Source organism: Gadus macrocephalus, chromosome 12 (genome assembly GCF_031168955.1).
Source record: "Gadus macrocephalus chromosome 12, ASM3116895v1".
NCBI classification, from domain to species: Eukaryota; Metazoa; Chordata; class Actinopteri; order Gadiformes; family Gadidae; genus Gadus; species Gadus macrocephalus.
Window position 1 is genome coordinate 26,263,610 of NC_082393.1, and position 22,072 is coordinate 26,285,681.

The window sequence follows — 22,072 nt, forward strand, 5'->3', positions numbered from 1 at the left end:
GTTACAATTACAATTAGGGCATTTAGCAGACGCTTTTATCCAAAGCGACTTACATCAGTTAATACACACAATGACACACCGACGGCAGAGTCGACCATGCAAGGCGACAGCCAGCTCGTCAGGAGCGGTTAGGGTTAAGTGTCTCGCTCAGGGACACATCGACACTCAGCTAGGAGGGGCTGGGGATCGAACTAGCAACCTTTCGGGTTACAAATCAACTGCTGTACCTCCTGAGCTAAGCCGACCCCACGTTACACCGCGGTTACACCCAGCGACGTCTCGTTCTGAATGCGTGTGTGCGTTGGCTCTTATGCATGCATACCTATCCCCACGTGGGCCTCCTGGATCATGCTGACATCGTTGGCCCCATCTCCGATGGCCAAGGTGATGGGCCTCTCCGGGGACGTCTTGAACAGATGCACCACCTGAACGCCGCACGGAACCAGAGCTAAATATTACCTTCTGACCCTCGCCTCAAACATGAAGCAAAGCCAAAAGTCACCTCTGAAGAGAACAAGCAAAGCACTGGATAGATAACGACAGAGATGGATTAAGTCAGTGCAATTGTGAAATCGCCCAATCCACTTTGTGATCGAGTGCCCTTTTAGACGCGACCGGAAACAGATCCAGTGCATCCCTATGAAGTCATGCTGTTCCAATCCAGAGGACTTGAATCATGCTTGGGTTTGAGCGTTCCCTTGGGTTCTGACGGGACGTGGGGGGGGTCAGTGGGGCCCCCTCACCTTGGCCTTCTGCAGGGGGGCCATGCGGCAGCAGAGGACGGCCGAGCAGTTCTTGCACACGTCCATGAAGAGCTTCTCGTGCTGCCGCAGCGCCAGAGACAGGCTGGCCCCGTCCACCACCAGGCCGTGCTGGATGACGTGGTCGTCGTTGATCCTGAGGAGGGGGGGAGGGAGGGAGGGAGGGAGGGAAGGGATCCATCAAACAGGACATTAGTGGGCGGCATGTGGCTCAGGAGGGAGAGCGGGTTGGCTGGTAACAGGAAGGTTGCTGGTTTGATCCCGGCTCCTCCGAGCTCGAGGAGTCCCTGAGAAGGCACCTCACCCTAACTGCTACTTATGAGCTGGCTGTCGCCCTGCGTGGTCGGCTCCGCCGTCGGTATATGAATGAATGGTTGCAAGTCGCTTTGGATAAAAGCGTCAGCAAAATCCACCAAATGCAAATGTAGTGGGAAGGGAAGGGGGAGGGAGGAGCAACGTGGTGGCATGAGGGAGAACTCAAATGTAAAGAGTGATACATGGGAGTCCAAACGGACAGGGAGGGAAAGGGTCAGCAGGAGGTCAGAGATATGGTACCAGAAGAGACGGAGGGAAACAGGGATGCGAGAAAACTGAAGAAAGCAAAGGAAAACAAGACGGAAGAAGATTCCGAGACTAACGAGCCCAGTGTAGAAGTGTGCCGTCATGTGCACTTCTACTCAGGGCTCATTAGTCTCGGTATCTTCTTTAGGACAAATCGATGCCGTCGCCATAGCAACGGGTCTCCTGCCTCCACCTTGGTAATGACTCATCAGAATCACCACGGTTACCCCAGAGAACAACCGATCCCTCCGGGGCCACGGAGACTCCGACGAGCAGAGCCCACCCACGTAACCACAGAGACCGTAGCTGTGTTCGACATCGTTCCCCATCACGGATATAGTGCACTGTAGAGGGTGCTCGCCATTTTGTAGTGGTGTTCGAATTCTCAGTGGTTAATTTCATGCACTATATGGTGGACTTAAAATACCCAAAATTTGAGTGTACATACGATGTTCCCTACATGTTTCTCCCGTACACCACAATGCAATGCGGTCGTGTTTTTCCGGAGGAGAAGAAGAAGCTGAATAACCGCGAAAACTAATACATTTAATGATGGAATGAAATGAAAGGTCATCAATTTATTTGGGATTTAACATCGAAAATGTAACGTTCAAAATTAATAAAAAAAACCTTGATCAAGGAAATGTAACATTCAACATCAATACAACCTCCAGCTTTCCTCTCGAGTGCCCGGTTTGTGTACATGATGTGGGCGCGTCTGTCTGCGTCACACAAATACCCGGCGCATATACTGACGCAAATGACGTTTAGATATGTTCAGCGTAGTGTCCGAATTCTGGTTTGTGCACTATATCATGAACACTATATAGGGAATAGTGAGTGAGTGAATAGGGAACAATATCTGTTCCTCACGGTGTGACATAACTTCACACATTCATACCAACAGGCCTCATATGTCCTTGGCGACTAGAGAGCCTTCTTTCTCAGGTATCAATTCTAGAGATGCAAGCGGTACAGGGTGTTCGAGAACGTCCGTCTCATACAAGGAGCCTTTCATTCATGTATCAATTCTAGTGACAAAAGCGGCCCAGGGTGTACGAGAAACTCAGATGCTCAAGGCCACAAAAACAAGTGTAGTTCCCGCACATAGCCACAAGGGAACAGCAACGTGTACACATACGGGTATCCAGGAGGCGGGAGTTCAGCACCATGCTTAGCAACAGTTCCTCTTTGCTCAGACCTTCTGAGAACCATCCCTACTCTCTACACATTAGAAGGACTCATTTAATGAAGGACCCATTACTTTTGGTTTCACAAATGATTCGCTGCTCAAAGCAGGGCAGAATATTTCTCAGTGAGCAAATTAAGGCAGATTTGTGAGAGGATACACATTTTGTTTGTTCAGACTACCCTACCCCCTGTTTAGCATTCCACTGCGTCGTTCTCCCGTCTTACCTCCTGGCCAGTAGGCGGAGCTGTTCGGCACACTCGTTGTCTGTGCGCTGCTGCAGCAGCTCCAGGATGTTCATGGTGCGGTGGAAGTGGCCGCAGGACAGGCTGACGCTCACCGCCGTCTCGTGCTTGTCCCCCGTCAGCACCCACACCTTGATGCCGGCCAGGCGCAGGGCCTCGATGGTCTCCTGCACCTTGTCCTGGAGCCTGGGGGAGGGTTATCGTGTTATGAATAATACAAGGAGATGATTAGGGAAGCTATTAAAAACCAGAGCATTCCTTATTTAATGCGACTTCAATCATCCCCTCGACCTTCTCAAATGAGACCGATGGCTCCGGTTTTAGTGAGTCCCGAAGTCTATTAAAGTCAGGTGCATGAAAGATCAAAGCAATCGCTCCCTGAGTTTATGTGATGTATCGGTGAATCGTCAGAATTCTTTACAAATGTTGAGAAGTCGACTGTAAAAAGAAAGAAACTGTAAAAGAGGGAGTCCGTAAAGGTCTGATCCCAACATCGTCTGGAGCGGCCACAGTTTGAACCGCATCTGAGGGCTTCATTCCCTGGCTGTGAGGCCCCCTGCTGCCCCAGCGGCCCTGGCTGTGAGGCCCCCCTGCTGCCCTGGCTGTGAGGCCCCCTGCTGCCCCAGCGGCCCTGGCTGTGAGGCCCCCCTGCTGCCCTGGCTGTGAGGCCCCCTGCTGCCCCAGCGGCCCTGGCTGTGAGGCCCCCCTGCTGCCCCAGCGGCCCTGCCTGTGAGGCCCCCCTGCTGCCCTGGCTGTGAGGCCCCCTGCTGCCCCAGCGGCCCTGCCTGTGAGGCCCCCCTGCTGTGCTGGCCCCGTACCTGTCCTCCACCCCCGTGGCCCCCAGCAGCTGCAGGTCCTGCTCGATGAAGTCGAAGGCCTCCTGCAGCCGCTCGTCCCGGTGCTGCAGGGCGGTGCGCGCCGCGCCCAGGCGGCGCTCCACCTCCGCGTACGACTCCGGGCTGAAGAACCGGCACGCCACCACCAGGGTCCGCAGTCCCTTCTGAGACGGGGAGAGGGAGAGAGGGAGAGAGGGAGAGAGAGAGAGAGAGAGAGAGAGAGAGGGAGACAGAGACAGAGACAGAGACAGAGAGAGAGAGAGAGAGAGAGAGAGAGAGAGGAGAGACAGAGACAGAGACAGAGAGAGAGAGACAGAGAGACAGAGAGACAGAGAGACAGAGACAGAGAGAGAGAGAGAGAGGGAGAGAGGGAGAGGGGAGAGAGGGGGAGAGAGAGAGAGGACAGACAGACAGACAGACAGACAGACAGACAGACAGACAGACAGAGAAGGGGGAGAGAGAGAGACAGAGAGAGAGAGAGAGGGGGGAGAGAGAGAGAGAGAGAGGGGGGAGAGAGAGACAGAGAGCGAGAGCGTTATTGTAAAATCATGGGAGAGCCTCAAGAAAAGAGATAAAATAAGAAAAGTGTGTTGTGTGAGGACCAAAAGAAGACGGTAAGGAAGAAGGATTTGGCATAAAAAAAAGAGGAAAAAAAATAGTAGGCCTAAGCGAGAGAGCGAAGAGATGAGGCCAAACAATGAGTTCAGTGTGGCCGTTAATCACAGGACCCGGTCAGCAGGCAAGACACAAATCAAACTAAGACAAGGAGACTGAGACGCCACGAAGAACCAACGACATGGCACAGAGCGCGCGCGCGCGCGTCCGCGCGTGTGTGCGTGTGTGTGTGTGTGCAATACCGCTGTGGAGGAACAGTTATAGTCTATCTTGAACCAGGGGAGGCCGAACTAGTGATAATAGGGTTGTAAACATGCCATGTGCACACGCACCCAAAATGATGGTCAAGGTCTCAGGAGCATCTTAAAGTAATGGAACGGCCACAGTATCCTTTACAACTGGCACAGGAGAGAAACTGGCCTTCATAATTCTTTTGTTGTGTTTTTGTTTGGATGCCATTTACCTGCACTAGGCTTCAAGGCACAACAAGCGTTTGTTGGCTCCCCATACTTTTGGCTTCCAAAACGTTGTAATGTACAATAAATTGTACAATAAAACAAAGAAGGGTACGCCAACTGTTCCCTTCCTCATGGAACACAATTCTGAACAAACAATAGTTTGCCCCTTGAGATATTTTCAGGTCTACTACTTCCCTATTCATATTGTGCTATGGCAATTCCACACACATTTTGCATTGCCTTTCACAAGTATTCAGTTCTCATAACAAAACAACTTAAGACTAATTAAAAATAAAATACTTTGATTATTCAATTAAGATGCTCATGTAACCCATTTCCAGCCAAACATGTTAAGTGCTAATGGCTTTCAATAAAAAACAAGAAAAAATGCATTTCTCACCAGAGCAAACTCATCCACATGCAGTCTGGTCTTCTCTATATCTCCGCTGGTGGCGAAAGGCAAGATGGCAGACTCTGCCCCCTTGGTAAACAGCACTTTACCTCCTGGTGAGTCAACAAGAGAAGCAGATAGTCCGGGCTCACATTTCACTGCACTTCACCACTTTGTATAGAGAATGTTGTAATGAACCGTTAAAGATATACGTATAGATCTATACCTGAGGGAGACTCCAGTATGACACTCATCCTCCTACGGTTTGCATCAAACTCCAAGACATGAAGCAGTTTATACCTGAGAGAGAAAGATAGACATACACAGCATTTACATCTTTACTAGGGAGGGCTGGTAAATATTACTATGTACTGATATGAGGGAAGGCCATCAAATATGTACCATCTTACACCTTAACTTGCAATGTTTGTAAGGAAAGGAAGAGGTGGTTACCAAAACTTTCGTGCTTGAAAATAATATTGTCGACGTATATATTTGAATTTCAGTCCTTATTTACCATCTGGAAGACATACCACAATGGTGAAGTCTGAACGGCGTGCTGCATAACCTACTTTTCAGACTTGCCGCAGGTTTTGATTTCCATGGTTTCCCCGTTGCTACCGCTGAAGGCCACGCCCATCCTGGGGAACACAGCAGTAAGCAGCGAGCAATGAGCTGCCTGTGTGGGGGGGTGTCAGAGCCACTGGTCGTCACTATTTATCAATGGAAGCATCCGTTTAAGGCGGCAGTCAGCCCCATGAGAGGCACGGCAGTTAGCATGCTGCGGGGTACAATTATCAAAGTGAATAAATATCATTTTAAACAGAAGCCGGCACTTCAGACCCCAAAGGCTTCTCCGTGGTAGTAGTAGTAGTTGTTGCCGTTTGTACCAAATGGGGGAATAGGGAGGTTCTGCAGCAGTCGCCATCCACCACACAGAACGCTCCGTCTCCACAAAAAACACAACAGACCCAGTAGCAATAGAGTACTTAAGTGGAAACGTCACGTTGTCCTTGCAACCAGATTTTCTGTTCCAAACAACCGAACGAGATATGGCGTTTTCGATTGCTTCCATGTGTTGTTTCTTTCAAAAGGAAATAAATCAATTTCAAGAGTTGAAAATCACTACCAATCGAAACCTTTCAAGGATTTCATGTATTCCCCTGTGGTATTAAAAGGAAAAGTTCGTAAACGTTAGTTTATTATATATTTTTTTATATGAAGACAATCTATTCTCAATATTACTTGCATCATTGGTAAAGCAATCTCGCAAAAAAAATCATTCCTTTTCTATAAAACGTTCGTGTGGCATAGGATTTCCCCTTGTTCATTTGGTTTTTTGTATAACCGAAAATCGGTTGCTACGGAAACGTGACGTCACACTTTAGTACTCCATTAGCCAGGAGCCCCTGTACCTCCCGAACAGCAGACAATGCATAACTGCAGTGCGTGAGACTTCATATTTGACTTCCACATTGTTCACCCTTTAAAGATTGCATCAGCGAGGTTGGGTGACGTCGCTTCTGACGGTGTTTGAGGCGAGATCCCAAACAAACAGAGCCAGTTCGCCCCTCCCTTCCGTGTTTCGTGCATCCAGTAAAAACCATCATGAACGCTGCGCAAAACCCCACCAACACCCACCCCTGTGGGTGTCGGTGATTGGTTGGAATGCTATTTATTTTGGTTTTGAGTGATTGGTAGTACCATTTGTTTCCGTGTACGATCTCGGAGCGTAGGCTGCCTACAGAGACGCGTTTTTTAGCGGATCGTGAGGAAAGATCAGAGGAATGTGATCATTTATGTTCCGGCCTAGGACCGCCGATACAACCTTTAAGGTCCCCGGGGGGGGCCGTACCTCTTGGTGGCCTCCACCAGGGCCTTCTCGTCGGGCGAAGAGGCGTAGTACTCCATGGTGCCAGAGGCGAAGCCGTTGGCGTGGGAGAAGGGGTCCCCGCCACCCCCCAGGCTGTCGGGCTGGTCGTAGCTGATCTGCACCGTGTGGCACAGAGCGACCGCCTTGAGGAACAGCAGCTCGTCCCCCGTCTGCAGGCACAGGGGGCAACGCACGGGGCCGTGTGAGGGAGGATGGCTGAGACCGTCATGGACTAAGGGGAGGAGAGCTATCGACTGCAGATGTTAAATTGAAATGGTCTCGTACACTCGGATACATTACCTTCACATACCGTCGTGGAAATATCAATCATAACTAAGATACAATCATATACAAATTACATTAACCTTGTTTATATAATTACTATTCACATTAAAAGGAACTGTATACATTCTCCCTGTAGCTTAAGATACATCCCTTCCTCTCTCTAACTGAGAGAGGTTAAGAAAGTTCACATTTGCATTCCCACTGGAGCCACTATGGCTGATACTAAGGCCAGGCCTATCGACTGACTTCTTTATTATGTAGATTCCTTTAACCTTCTTGCAGCCTTGCTTGCAGACTTGCAGACATGTCCACTTCTCCCATAGTGTATTGCAATTAAATTGGCCTCTCCCGCCAATCCTAAACTCTCCACTATGGTCACTCCCACTACCTGTTTATTCCCACGATGCCAACGTTTCCCTATAAGAACCACCCATTGTCTCACTGAATGTATCCGTGGTAACTTTGCTGCCTGTACTTTCCCATGATCATGCTCTAATATTGGATCAAAATTTCGCTGGCCGACGTGTCCTAAAAATAAGTTGTTCTTCATCAAATACTATTTACAGTTGGACAAGTTCAAGTCCATGATGATTTAAGTTGTTGAAAACTAATTCAGAGGGCTTTGTTTATGAAAGATAGGGCTGAACGATTAATCGATTTCAAACCGACATTGCGATGTAATAGAAAGCGATATGCAAATCGTAAAGGCTGCGATAAAAAATAAATGTCAAAAATTGTGTTTACAGTTACTGGAGTTCAGTAAGATTTGTATTTCTTTTCTTTTACAATTCAATAGTTAAATAAAGATTTTATAATATCAATTCATGCATCAATTCATCTCAACACATAGGCCTGGCCTAAAGGAAAGAGCAGTTTATATGTTGACTGCTTCTATGTTGTGTTGGTCATGCTAAAAAAATAATCGCATACTAAATTGCAATACTGGTCAAAATAATGGCAATTCGATTATTTCCCCAAATCGTTCAGCCCCTATCTACCGACATGAAGTTTACCGACGTGTGGGGCAAGAGAGTGAGAGGGCCCCTTATGTCACTAGCTCGCTGGCCACCAGCAATGCCAGCGGGCTATCATGAAACAGCTTGCCAAGAAGATTCAGCATCCATAACTCCATCGATCCCACAACCTTTCCCTCTCTGAGGCCTTCGTGAATCACCATGACAACTCTCTGGAGTCCGAGTGGCACCACAATGGTTTAACTTGATTATCTTAAGCCGGATGTCACAAAGTGCCCTTAGGCATAAGGGAACCAACGTGTCCTAAATGTAAATGCATCTTGGTATAATTGTATGTAAATATGAGAGAGGGAGAGTGAGAGAGGGAACCAGGAGGAGTGATATGGCGTGCTTTGGGAAACGACAGAAGGGTGTGTAACATAAATCGACAGGAAACAGAAGTGTACTTTATGGGCAGAATCCCATGTATAAAACGTGTTTAAAGCGAGTGAGGCTTTTACCAGAGTGGCGTTGGAGCCGTCCAGCGTGTCTTCCATCACGCCCTCTGGCACCAGCCGGCCGTTCAGCTCCTGGTATTTGATCCCGTTGATGGAGCACTCACGGAAGTACATCTCGTTCTCCGTGAGCGTTCCCGTTTTGTCGGTGAAAACGTACTCCACCTGGGTCAGGCGTAGGAGAGCCAACAGCACAGATGAGACACAGACACTAACCGACCCAGATGAGCACACCAATCACTTCAAAAGGATATTCACGCAGTTAACTCAGCTTCCATTTAATGGATACTGCACACACATATAGTGTAACTCTGCAATATGGAATAATTAATGATCATCATGGTAATCATAGGAAACACACTATTGATTGGAACCATCGACCGTTCCGTCTGCACAGAGTGAGACTGATGATAAATCCATACCATCTCAAATTGCCAATGATGATTGTGACAATAAATGTGTGCATTTAGTTTCGCCCTAATGATAGTGTGTGTGTATGCACGCGTGTGCGCATGTTTGTGTGTATGCACGTTCGTGTGCATTCGTGCATGCGCGTTTGTGCGTGTGTATGCGCGTGTGTGTGTGTATGCACATGTGTGCATGTGCGCGTGTGTGCGCGTGTGTGCGCGTGTGTGCGCGTGCGTGCGCGTGCGCGTGCGTGCGCGTGCGTGCGTACCTGTCCCAGCTCCTCGTTGAGGTCTGAGGTGTTGACCTGGGCCTTCTGGTCGCTCTCCTCGTGGTACAGGTCCAGGTCCCAGCCGATGAAGAAGGAGCCCAAGAACTTCTGCATCTCCACGGTGACGTACAGCGAGATGGGGATGATGTAGTTGTAGAGGACCAGGAAGGCCAGGAAGTCCGAGATGAACTTGAGGATCTGGAGAAAGGGATCTCATTCCGTTACTGGGATCACAGACAGGAGCAACAAGGAGATGATGACGCTCATGTTATGAGTACTTTTTTTAAATAATTGTTTGTTTGTTTGATTTGTCTATTCATGATTTGTGCTTGTCAATCTAGGAATTCATATTAAATATCCATTTGTCATATCCATATTTCAAAGGATATTACAAATAATAAAATGACCTGGCTTCATCTTCTAATCCTCACTTGGTTTTGGCCTGGTAGGGACGGTTACAGATGGAAATGGGTTCAGACGAGATTTATGTAGGGTTACAGCAGAGTCAGGTCAAGTCTTAACAACAAACGTGGTTCCAGCTCTGCATCTAGCCCAGGGGGATGGAACAATAGGGAGAGCAGCGTTCTAGTAGTGTAGGGTTCATCGCCATTGAGCAGGACACCAAGGGAATAATAAAAAAGAGACAATGAAGTAGAACAGGAAAAAGTAGGGAATAAAATGGAGAAAAAAAAAAAATATGATTGAAAGGAAAAGAAAATAATGAGAAACAAAGGGAAGAAGAAAGAACCAGCCTAGTAGAAATATGGGGAGTGTTAGTTTTTGGTCAACCTTCCAGGCCATTCTCATTCACTTCCTCTCAACCACTGCTCCAACATCCCCATCATTTGGCATGAACTCATAAGCACTTTGAGAGCGGGATAGTGAGGGACAGAGGGACACTCATCCACTCATCTGTGATCCAGCCCGGCATCACTACTTAAAGGTTGTATCAGCGATTCTAGGCCGAAACATAAATGATCACGTTCATCTGATCTTTCCTCACGATCCGCTAGCTGCCCGCCCCATAAGCAGGCCGTCAAAAAAACACGTCTCTGTAGGCAGCCTGTGCTCCGAGATCTTACACAAAAACATGGATGCACGAAACATGAAAGGGAGGGCTGAGCTGGCTCTGTTTGTTTGGGATCTCGCTTCAAATAGCGACAGCAGTGACGTCACCCAACAGCTCTGACACAACCTTGAAGAGGAACGGTCCTGCGAGAGGCCCCAGCAGGCGGTCGACCTACCGGGCTGCTGTTCTTCTCCTGCTCCGTCTTCTGGTTGTAGAAGGGCTCGTCCCACTGGTTCTCCGCCTGCCACGCGTACTTCAGGATGGTACTGAGCACTGCCTCGAACAGCAGGATGCACAGGTAGATGATCAGGAAGGTGTTCATGGACCTGCCACAGAACAGACGCCAGAACACCCTTCAGCACTCTGAACCCCTCCTCAGCCACTATGCATTTAAGTACAACGGTATTCAAATAGTCGTAGGATGACTGGCAATTAGTCCTTACGTTAAAGGGATGATATCATGCTTTTTCCCTTTGCTTTAGACTGTTAAATGAACGCAAGATATATAGTGTTTTTTTGGGAGACAAGGAAAACCCACAACAGGGCGAAAAACATTAAACAAGAAAAGAACGTCCCCACTCACTTCTCCACTGCGGAACGTTTCTGGGACTTGCACTTGTAGTTGAGAGCCATCTTGGATTCCATGCCCGTGTAAACAGCCACACCTGCAGTGGTGCAGACAGCGATAATTAATAATGATGAATCACCGATTGTACTCTGCTAGACAGAGCAAGCATAATGAGTGTCTGAAGGAAAAACACAAACATCTCATTATTATCTTATAACTAGAGTCTAGACACACCATCATTTTTTGGGTTTTCGGAACTAAAGGTATTTTTGCACTAATGTTCTGTAATGAAGATGTGTGAGGGTTCCCTCTGGCTGGTACTATGACAGTGGGTGGGCAGGGACCAGGCCAGCAGCAGCGACCAAATGAGAGAAAATGAGCGCAAACTTACCGGTTCGGCTGGGCGCCTGATTTAATCAAAAATAAATAAAGGGACATTTTAATGTTGTGTTCAAGATAGTGGCGTACCGAAAATCTCTTTGGTATTTTTCAACCTGGCTCCTCGCAACAGCAAATTCTCCGGCCCCAGCGGTCTGATAGAAACACACACACACACACACTAAAATCAACTTTTGTTTGTATACCTTATGAATGTGTAAGGTAAAGAGACTTCCCACACACAGTTGGGCTCAATTTGAAAAGGAGAATGTGTACGGCGCGGGTAAAGATGATTAACGGGGCGGAACGTCGCCGTCTGCTCGGCAGCTGTAACGGTTACAGCAGCGCCGCGCTGATTAACCACACAGAGAGGTGGGCGTAGGCTCACCGTACGATCTCCTCCCCCTCCTGGGTCACAGTGATCCTCCCCACGAACCTGCACGTACAGGTAGGGAGGGGGGGGGAGGGAGGGAGGGAGGAAGAGAGAGAGAGAGAGAGAGGAAGAGAGGAAGAGAGGAAGAGAGGAAGAGAGAGAGAGAGAGAGAGAGAGAGAGAGAGAGAGAGACCGATGGAGAGAGAGAGGGGGAGAGAGAGGGGGAGAGAGAGAGAGAGGGGGAGAGACAGAGAGACCGATGGAGAGGGAGAGAGAGAGGGGGAGAGAGAGCGAGAGAGAGGGCAGGAGGTCAGAGAGAGAGGAGAGATATGCAAAACAAATGAGCATTTTGTCTTTAACTGGACTGCTGGGTAAATGGGAGGGCTCCTTGGTTTGGACTAGAGGGCTGGGTTGTGTGCAAGACCAATTTGCATGCATATGTGATGAGGCGTGTGTGTGTTGGAAGGGGGGCGATCACAGTGTGTGTGTGTGTTTGTACCTATACAAGTCAGGGTCAGGCTGTTGACACTCAACCACAGCCTGCAAGGACTCCAGCCTGGACCCCGACTGACACACTGATGTTTCTGCCACTGAGAAATGGGTCTAGTTCACACACACACACACACACACACACACACACACACACACACACACACACACACACACACACACACACACACACACACACACACACACACACACACACACACACACACACACACACACACACACACACATTAGGCAAACAGACAGCATCTTCATTTCCTAGATGAGTAACGGAACAGAGAGAGGAAATGCCCGCTAAACGGGCATTTCATTGCTAAACAGACGATTGAGCTTACCTCAAAAACACTAAACGTACACCAAGAAGTGACCTCAATGCCTCATACTGAAACCACCGTTACAGGTCCAATGTGGGCACTACGCATCACAACTGCTTAATAAATGGCAGTTTCGGTTTTTAAAGACAACGAGTCTCTGCCAGGCCCACACCAGGAAGGAGAGAATAGAATGCGAGACAGTGCATGAAGAGAAAGGCCTGTGGACTTCTAATACAGACTCCCAGTTGAAAGAAGAACAGAGCGAGAGAAGAACACTTGGTAAACATTACAGGACTGTTTGCCAGAACAAAGTTCTTGCAAGCTATACAGATACAGAAACCTATCCAACCATGTTAAGCAGGAAATAAAAAAAAAAAAAAAAAAATATATATATATGTATCCTTTATAAGCTCTAGGATACACAGTCCAGTGCTTGATGGGAAACATCCAGTCAATTCTGTTAAAGATTGTATCAGCGATGTTGGGTGACATCACCTCTGTTGGTTGAAGCGAGATCCCAAACAAACGGAGCCCGCCCTTCCCTTCAGTGTGTCGTGCATTCAGTAAGAATGATCATAAACGCAGCGGAAAAACCCGCAGCACCCACCCCTCGTCGGTGATTGGTTGGAATACTATTTATTTTGGTTTTGCGCGTTTTTTTTGTGTACGATCTCGGGGCATGGGCTGCCTACAGAGACGCGTTTCTTCGGCCCTGTGTGTGTGGGGCGGGGCGGGAGGGGGGGGGGCTACCTTGAGGTTGGTCTCTCCGTCGAGGCTGGCCGTAGTGATGTGACAGGTGCCCTCGGAGCGGTCCGACGACAGCAGCACCAGGTCGGCCGGGAACGTCTCGTCTTTAGCCACGCGCACGATGTCCCCCACCTGCAACACACAAAAAGTTTTACATTTCAGGGGATTTTGCTGACGCTTTTATCCAAAGCGACTTTCAACCATTCTTTCACACATTCACACGCCGACAGCGGAGTCGACCACGCAGGGCGACAGCCAGCTCGTCAGTGGCAGTCAGGGTGTGGCGTCTCGCTCAGGAACACCTCGACACACCGTCGAGCACCTCGAGGAGCCGGGATCGAACTAGCAACCTTCCAGTTACCAGCCAACCTCCTGAGCTGCTGTCGCCACTCATGCATGGGTAAGCACGCACACACCGTTTGTTCTGCATCGGTGGCCCTTGATTCCAAATCTGCCATGTCTCTAAAGAACGTGTGCCCATATCGGTTATTTGGCAAGTGGTGGTGGTTGTGGTCCTACCCGGATGTTCTTGGATCTCGTCTGGACCAGGCTGCCGCTTCGAACCACAAACACCGGAGCCCCGTTGACCTCGTTGTCTGCGTTGTGCCGCAGCCAATCCTCATAGCCCTGCCAGAGGGAAGAACAACGTTCAGCCAGACGCTCGGATCAGATGTTACAAAAACGCCACTCAAAACCTCCTGCGATTGTCTCGCACAAACCCTCCCTCCTCGCCTGAAGGCTGCGTTTCCATTACACCAAGCAGCACTGCAGCCTTCACAGAGCAATTCACTGCGCACACCTTCGACCTGGGAACATCTTTTGGTTGGCATGGTAACCGTGAAGCTCATCGTGGCCCCTGCTCACCTGTTTGATGGCAGTGACGGTGATGACAAAGAAGAGAGGCAGGCCGCTGGTGACGGGGGACGTCGGGGTGTCGATCATCAGCTAGAGACGGACAGAGACACAAGGTAGTGGAAAGGTTTGACAGGCTACAAAATGGATTCAGCAGAGTGGAGAGAGAGAGAGAGAGAGAGAGAGGGGGGGGGAGAGAGAGAGAGAGAGAGTGGAGAGAGTGGAGAGAGAGAGAGAGAGAGAGAGAGAGACAGAGAGGGACGGAGAGAGAGAGAGAGAGAGACAGAGACAGAGAGACAGAGAGAGAGAGAGAGAGAGAGAGACAGAGACAGAGACAGAGGTGGAGAGAAGGAGAGAGAGAGAGAGGAGAGGAGAGAGAGTAGAGAGAGAGAGAGAGAGAGAGAGAGAGAGAGAGAGAGAGAGAGAGAGAGAGAGAGAGAGAGAGAGAGAGAGAGAGAGAGAGAGAGAGAGAGAGAGAGAGAGAGAGAGAGAGAGAGAGAGAGAGAGAGAGAGAGAGAGAGAGAGAGAGAGAGAGAGAGAGAGAGAGAGAGAGAGAGGGAGAGGGAGAGAGAGAGAGAGAGAGAGAGAGAAGCGTGAGAGTGAGAGAGAGAGAGAGAGGTGTCAAAACAGGAAACCTGCTAGGTGTCATCTTAAATGTCGAAGTTCAAACTCTGAAAAAATGAATATTGAGCGTTAGTCTATCCTCACTTAAAAAAAATATAGACAGTATGTGCATTTAAATTGTCTAGATTTCTGTGATTTCTACAGTCGAGTATTTAGCGAGAACGCTGCAACGTATAATTATCAAAAGGATCCCTAAAGAGAAAAGGCATGGTTGATTTCTCTTACATTTGGTCATGTCTTCATTCTCTTAGTTTCCACGGGTATGACAGTGTGTTTCTTTCGTGTCTTCGCCCTAACAGAAACCCTCTGGTGGAAAACAGGCCTACAACCGGCCTTTTTTGTTGGACATTTGATGTAAGTTCTCTCTGACAGGAGAGAACCAGGACGCACAGGTCCGGTTGAATGAAGAACAGGTCAGATCATCTCAGCTCAGGTTGAGCTGCTGCATTCTCAGGTTTGGTCGGCTCTTAAAGTACACACACGACTCACTGCATGACTGTGTGGATGCAAGGCTGGGTGGGGTGGAGGGGTGACCACCACCCACGCCTCCAAAGCCTGTGACTCACTGGCAGTCATTTATACACACACACACACACACACACACACGCGTGCCCATGCATGCGTTTTGAAATCAAGTGCAGCACACTGTAAGACTACGGTCTGAATGTGTGTGAGTGTCTAGTGTGACACGTGTGGGTGTGTGTTACCTGTACAAGGAAGATAATGATGAAGTAGAAGTTGGCTATCCTCCTGAACTGCTCAAACAGATTCTTGGGGACAAAGTTCCAAATGGTATACTGAAAGAGAGGGGGACACAAAAAGAGGAAAGAACATAGAAGTCACACATTGAGCGATAGAGGAGTGTGGAGTATCGGCAGCCAACCGACATAAACGCCCTGTCAATCAAAACAGCAGAAGCCCAACACATGAGGCTCACAGGAAGGCAGCTGCCTCCAGACAAGCCATCAGAAAAGGCCAAGCATCCAATGCCCTTTCCCATTTCCCTTTAAATCAAATGCCCACAATACTCATGAGGGACCATAGCTATCGGCTATAAACCAGGTTTTCAGTACGGACCCCAAATACCAAGGTCGATAACTTCCTCCTCAAAGACATTTACGAACAATCCAGCCCTACTGCTTCTGCAGTGCTATACTGTAATCGTTGCAGCACTATATGGGCCTCAGATGTTAGATGTTACCATGTGGACACAGAACAGGGGTTTAGTCAGTCATCAAATCTGACTGCATAGATCTTTGTTCAATAATTGACGAACGATAATTTGGTCAATAGAATAAAAATGTGTGTGCTTTACATGCTTTGTCAAATGATGGGAAATGAATAGCCTACAGACTTCAAAAATCCTTATTTTGTTGTTCTGTTCAGTAGGTGTACAGTTCAGCTCCTGATTCATCAGGCCAGATGTGGTGTTATTATCATTAGAAGGGCCTCATCATCATCAACTTTCCCCTTCCACTGCCCCAGTGGGTTGGGGGACGAGGAAACACTCCACCAGAGCCAAGAACTGTGCCTTGTTCTGCATTTCCCTTTGTAGTTGGGTTGAAGAGAGGTCCAATACGTTTATCATCGTTTTTCCAGATGTCAAGAGTATGCAGATTATTATTGGAGCGGAGGAAAATTACTTCCGGTGCTGTAAAACAGCAACAATCCAGAGTTCCCGTAACCTCATGCGTCTTTGAGGGCCCACCAGCTGGCTCAGAGGAGCCTGTTGGACCCGCCCTTCACACGAGGGAACCGACTGCTCCTCGCTCATTCTGAACCTCTATTACTGCTCCACGCCACAGGAAGGATATAGAGCAAATAGAGCATTTGTAAAATAAGACCTGAATAACAATTGATTAGAAGTGGCAGCATTAGGAAGCCGTAGTTTCAAAGTGGGATCAACAGAACAGCTTCAACCACTGCAGTCGGTTGAGTAGTGAAGCGGCACAGTAAATACCCGTTCCCTTGTGGTCACCGTGTCAGGTCTTATTTCATTCGGAGGATGATGATGTGTTAGCCCGTAATAAACCACCAGCACTCAGGAGTAGCGAGTAGCCCAGTCTGACCACTCAGTAAGGCCAGAGACTTACAGCCTCGTAGGTCTGACGAGTCCCCAGAGAGCAGCACGGATCATAACATCGCCTTGCATGACCTGGTGTCAATCGACTTACCAATCAAATCAAACTGCGGTGTATCTATGGAGCATCCTCTCTCACCAACCAATAAGGCAAGGCAAGTTTATTTATATAGCACCCTACAGACACAATGGACATTCACAGTGCTTTACATGGCAGGAATCATATTACCACACAGATTATTACGCTATTACTTAGTGTACAAGTGAGGGCGTGTTGCCCTGACCATGAACAGTCATCCCACTGATTCTTTCGCCTTTATTAAAGTGGTGTTTCATTTATTCCATGTTCCCTTGTAGTCTTCATTGAGGTCTAAACGGATTGAGGTCAGAAAACTGTGTGGCTAAACTCTTAACAAGGGGAAACTGAACTCCATAGTGTTCCGTGTTTAAATGCGGTTGTGTCTTTTCTAAAAGGCCCATTTCATTTGCCTCAACAAAATAACAATAACTCACGTAACACAGTGCTTATATCGGACAAACAAAGAACCTTTGTAAAAAAGGCACTCAATGATTATCGTAACGAGCATAACATTAACTAATATTTCACTGTAAAAAATGATTGGCTGATAAAAAAAAACATCGGAGATGGGGAACGGACTAAAATCAGTGCTTCCTTAAAAGGGATTTAATGACAGGCGGAGATGAGCAGTGGTAATGGCCTTACCTTGGATGAGATGATCCTGTTGTCTGCGAAGCGTTGAGGTATGTAGTGGCCATGTTGGGGGAACCGGTTGGCCACGTACACCGTTCTGGTGTCACTCTGATGGGGCGGGTCGAAGCCCTGGGGGTCGGAGACAAATCACCCTCAATTAACATCATAAAAGTGGTTTCATTCAATAAAAATCTTCAGGATCACCAAATTTAAAAGGTGAAGTAGGTGCAACGATACGCGCACATCAGCACCCTGCACGTGCACATCAGCACGTGCACGCGCACATCAGCACTGTGCATATCAGCACTATACACTCGCTTATATCAGCACTGTGCACGTGCACATCAACAAAGTGCATCTTGAACACACGCTCCTAGAAAACATTATTAAGGGGAAACACTGTTACAAACATCCTACTGCTACAGGTTGTTGCAGTGACAGCTGCACGTAAGGGAGGGAGAATGGCAACAACAGGAAGATCACATTTGATCATCAACTATGAATTTAACCCATGCCACACACACACCAAAAAGAGAAGTTTAGCCTTGTCCCTCTGGCCAACTCACTCATCTGTGGTGCACATGTGAAGCATTTTTGTCAGTTATTCTCCCCTCTTTTCCCCCTCTGTGTACTCAATCGTGTTATGCATTGCTATAGTTTGCGTTATTCATTTTGGCAAATTTATTCAGCTCTGTAATTCCTAGAGGCCTTGAAGTGTGTTGTTTACCCAGGAGATTTTCTTCTTTATCGAATTGAAATCATTCAAATATGGAGATGCAGGGAGCCTTCATGAGTATGGGCTGACTTTGCTAACTGCCTTTGCTTTTGCCTTCAAGATGACGGATACATCAAATCTGCAAAACTTGCCGAAAGAAGTTGAGGCCAAAAAGCAAATGTGCAGCATTTTCCTTTTTAATCCTAGTGTCAAATACTGTAGCGAATGGCTGTTTACGGGGGGGGATATGATAAGTGGGCATTAGTTAGAGACGTTAGTTTTTTAGGCTGTTTCCCTGTTCAATAACTAAAATAGGATATCACTCTTTAGTAGAAAGTTGGTATCCAAACAGAACTTTTACGATACAACTGCACACCTTCATCTTATCAAAAGCGACCTATAATCAAGTCCCGAGGTGCAGCTCAACATTCGCTTGTGGCGCACAATGCTAACGACATTAAGAACTCAGTCGCGGATCAGTTGCATCAAATGCTAAAATGTACTGACTATTTGCAGAACTGCCATTTTTTGATCACACTCACAGCTGGTATTTTTTGAAAAACATGAACAAATATATCTTTATATACCCAGGGACCCATACCCAAATACATATTGACATGGTTAAGTATGACCCTTTACAAAGGAATATCAAAGAACAACAGTATGATCAATAATAGCGATTGCTTCTCCAGGTCTTATTGACTCCATGTCGTGGACCGTGACGCTGCTGGTAGTGGTTTATTTCCAGCCCTAGTTCAGCACCGCCCACTAACAACCAGCCACGTCAAACAAACAGTACATTAGTTACTGGTTGATCCAGTTCCGCCACCTGTCTGCAGGTACAAAGCAGTCCACTGCTTGAATCGAGTCACACCAGCTGAGACCCCGGGAGGTAAACAACGGAAAGGCTCAATCATAGTTTAGTCATTCAGTAAGGTGTAAACCATTGACAACCATTTAGTTATTTCTCAACAATGTAGTGAAATCTTCATTGATAAATATTACACATAAACAGTTGTGTATAATATAAACCGTTGACATCAAGCATGTCATTGGCTACTCCTAGAGGGTTTTCCTTTAGGCTACTATGTTTAGCCAGCTTCCCCAGTTGTAAACACTGGTATAATAATAATTATTCGACTCCTTTGTATTCAATTCTGGGTATCCATCAAAGTCAATAGGCCAACCACGTATTAACACATTCAACCGAATGGCCTTCCAGTACCATCACGCATTGAGCAGAGACAGAGTTAAGACGAGTGACATCCCCAGTGTGGAGGACTGAGGTGTTTAAAAAAGTCACGTGACTTAAATCACATTGGACGAGCTAATTGGGTAGGGAGAGAGGGAGTGAGAGGGATAAAGTAGTGATGTAAAAGAGATCTGAGGTAAGTTACCAAGGAGCAATCTAAAAAGATTTTCTCCGTACAACAAATATTATTACCTATAACTATTATACCGCTTCATTTTGACGGCAGGAGGTGTGGGGAGGGACAGAAACCAACATGAAGGGAAATATGGCTGCACCGATATCACCATCTGCTTTATTAATAGGTGACCACTCCATCACTAAAACACTGCCACGACTTGAATGATTATTTTCCAATGTCTTACATGACAGACTGAAACACTTCTAGTCGTCAACAACCAACCAAAACACATCTTATTTGTGTTCCACATATTCATCATCATATTTCTCTAAAAATACTTTTCTGGTTTCAAGTTCCATGAATGATAAGCCTTATGTTAATGTTGCATAAAAACCTGAAACGCCTGCCGTTATTGGCAGCGGCGTACGTTTCCTCTAATAAATGAACAGTCTTCCTATTTCTGAGGTGCCACGGCCCATTTGGTGCCATGAGAAAGAGGAACAGCCGGTCATCAATACAATCTGTCCATGGCTCCCACGCCCTCAGAGCTCACTGTACGGGAACTGTCTGTGGCCAAGCCCTGGCCACCCTTCTCCTTTCTCCTCCTCAGCATGATCCAATGTCGCGTTCAAAATAAATGAACCCTTAAACAAATGTGAACCAATGAAGGACTCCTGTGCTTGCACTTGTGTACCATCCAGTAGGCATCTCCTTCAACCCGGGAGAAAGGGCATGCACAAGCCTTCTGATACAGGGCCTTCTGAACCCTGCATTGTTGCTATTGAGAAACAAATGTACCATCATGTAAAGCACTGCAGTGTCCTCGGTCGGTAGCACTTGATGACGTCAGTAATGAGGTTACAGGGAGTTGCAGTGAGCGTGTTTGGTACTCTTGGAAATGTACTATTTCCCGGAAGCGACTGAGTCTGTGGGCAATGCGTTTGTTATTCGTTTTGGTGCAAGAGGTACAGCAACCTGCAGTAAACATGTCAACGCTGATTCAATTAACCTTCTATGAGAACGACGAATGAGAATCAGTGTCGTCAGAATCTGGGATGTGTATGGATTTAACTGGTTTTAACAACCCACCGAACTTGACTGATGTGTGACCAACCTGTGTTTGTAATGATTTACACATTACTTAACAGCCCCCAGTCCAATTAAAACATTGTTATACATTGCACTTAAAACAATGTGTGTGTGTGTGTGTGTGTGTGTGTGTGTGTGTGTGTGTGTGTGTGTGTGTGTGTGTGTTTTTATTATAAACTTCCTTGTAATACCTTCATCATATCAAAATGGAAACACTGCGACTGATTTGATTACGTTATCAGGTTTGTATAAACAGTATGGAAAATAACCACATGTTCTCTACTTGACCTACAGTGAATAACTTTAAGCACTTTAAGAGCTGACAGAAAACGACAAGTCTGCAGACCGCTCACTGGGTCAGTATGGACAGTTAACCAGTGGACTGGTCACTAGTTAACCAGTGGACTGGTCACTGGGTCAGTAAGGACAGTTTACCAGTGGACTACTGGTCACTGGGTGAGTGAGGACAGTTTACCAGTGGACTAGTCACTGGGTAACCGGTGGACTGGTCACTGGGTCGGTAAGGACAGTTTTTCAGTGGACTGGTCACTAGTTAACCAGTGGACTGGTCACTGGGTCAGTAAGGACAGTTTATCATCAGTTAATCAAGTTGTTGAAACTTTACCAAGTTTTAGTCAACGCATTGAATGAGATGACAACATCACATGCCGAGGCTGCTGAACCACAAGTTAACCACATGCTAACTGTTAAGCAAACGCATGTAAAAAAAAAAAAAAGAGTAGAGTCTGAGGACGTGGTAGGAAGTGTAACAGGTTATAATAAATCTGCTCTAGTGAAACATGGATCAACACAGCCGACCGAACAACGACGACAGCGAACGGAACGCTTTTGACTCCAAACTACTGGCTAGCTATTAGCATCTTGTTAACCCAGACCCACCAGACTGGTCGGGTGTAAACACTTAACTAAAACCCAGGGAGGACAGAAGACACAGAGCATGTATTAGAGGTAGTAGAGCCCGGGTATACCAGCTGCTGCCGGGTCCAGCGGAGCATCCTCTCTGTCCTCTCGGTCCCTTCCGCCTGGAGCCGCCAGCACTGGGGCTAGCAGCGGCTAGCTACTAGCTACTCCGATTAAACCTCTCAAAAGCATCAATATCTTCCTCCAAACGCCGGGCTCCTTCTCCGCATCACGTCACGCAACGACACGGCGCAGTTGTGCGGTAAAATCCAACGACTTCCATTTCCCCGTGAATGTATATCAAGCATAAATAAGTCCCAGGTGTAAGTGACAGGCGACTGGTGAGGAAGTGCGACCTGTCTGCTCGACCAGTTTCCTCAGTGTGGACTCGAAGC

General features: G+C 47.4%; 1 protein-coding gene across 5 annotated transcripts in view; it reads right to left on the reverse strand.

Moving 5' to 3' along the window:
* Nucleotides 1–22,066, reverse strand: part of atp11b (ATPase phospholipid transporting 11B) — a 43,346-nt gene extending 21,280 nt beyond the window's left edge. For all 5 annotated transcript variants that reach the window (XM_060068094.1, XM_060068097.1, XM_060068092.1 and 2 more), the window contains exons 1-21: nt 21,746–22,066; nt 17,595–17,711; nt 15,498–15,587; nt 14,179–14,259; nt 13,834–13,941; nt 13,318–13,446; nt 12,246–12,349; nt 11,762–11,809; nt 11,464–11,528; nt 11,011–11,092; nt 10,603–10,753; nt 9,359–9,556; nt 8,689–8,847; nt 6,912–7,099; nt 5,629–5,697; nt 5,283–5,356; nt 5,066–5,169; nt 3,575–3,756; nt 2,739–2,942; nt 744–897; nt 323–425 (exon numbers count right to left, since the gene is read on the reverse strand). In XM_060068094.1, the coding sequence (XP_059924077.1) occupies nt 323–425; nt 744–897; nt 2,739–2,942; nt 3,575–3,756; nt 5,066–5,169; nt 5,283–5,356; nt 5,629–5,697; nt 6,912–7,099; nt 8,689–8,847; nt 9,359–9,556; nt 10,603–10,753; nt 11,011–11,092; nt 11,464–11,528; nt 11,762–11,809; nt 12,246–12,349; nt 13,318–13,446; nt 13,834–13,941; nt 14,179–14,259; nt 15,498–15,587; nt 17,595–17,711; nt 21,746–21,772 (2,437 nt within the window). In that variant the 5' untranslated portion in view covers nt 21,773–22,066. The remainder of the gene's footprint in view (nt 1–322; nt 426–743; nt 898–2,738; nt 2,943–3,574; nt 3,757–5,065; nt 5,170–5,282; nt 5,357–5,628; nt 5,698–6,911; nt 7,100–8,688; nt 8,848–9,358; nt 9,557–10,602; nt 10,754–11,010; nt 11,093–11,463; nt 11,529–11,761; nt 11,810–12,245; nt 12,350–13,317; nt 13,447–13,833; nt 13,942–14,178; nt 14,260–15,497; nt 15,588–17,594; nt 17,712–21,745) is intronic.
* Nucleotides 22,067–22,072: the final 6 nt, after the last annotated feature.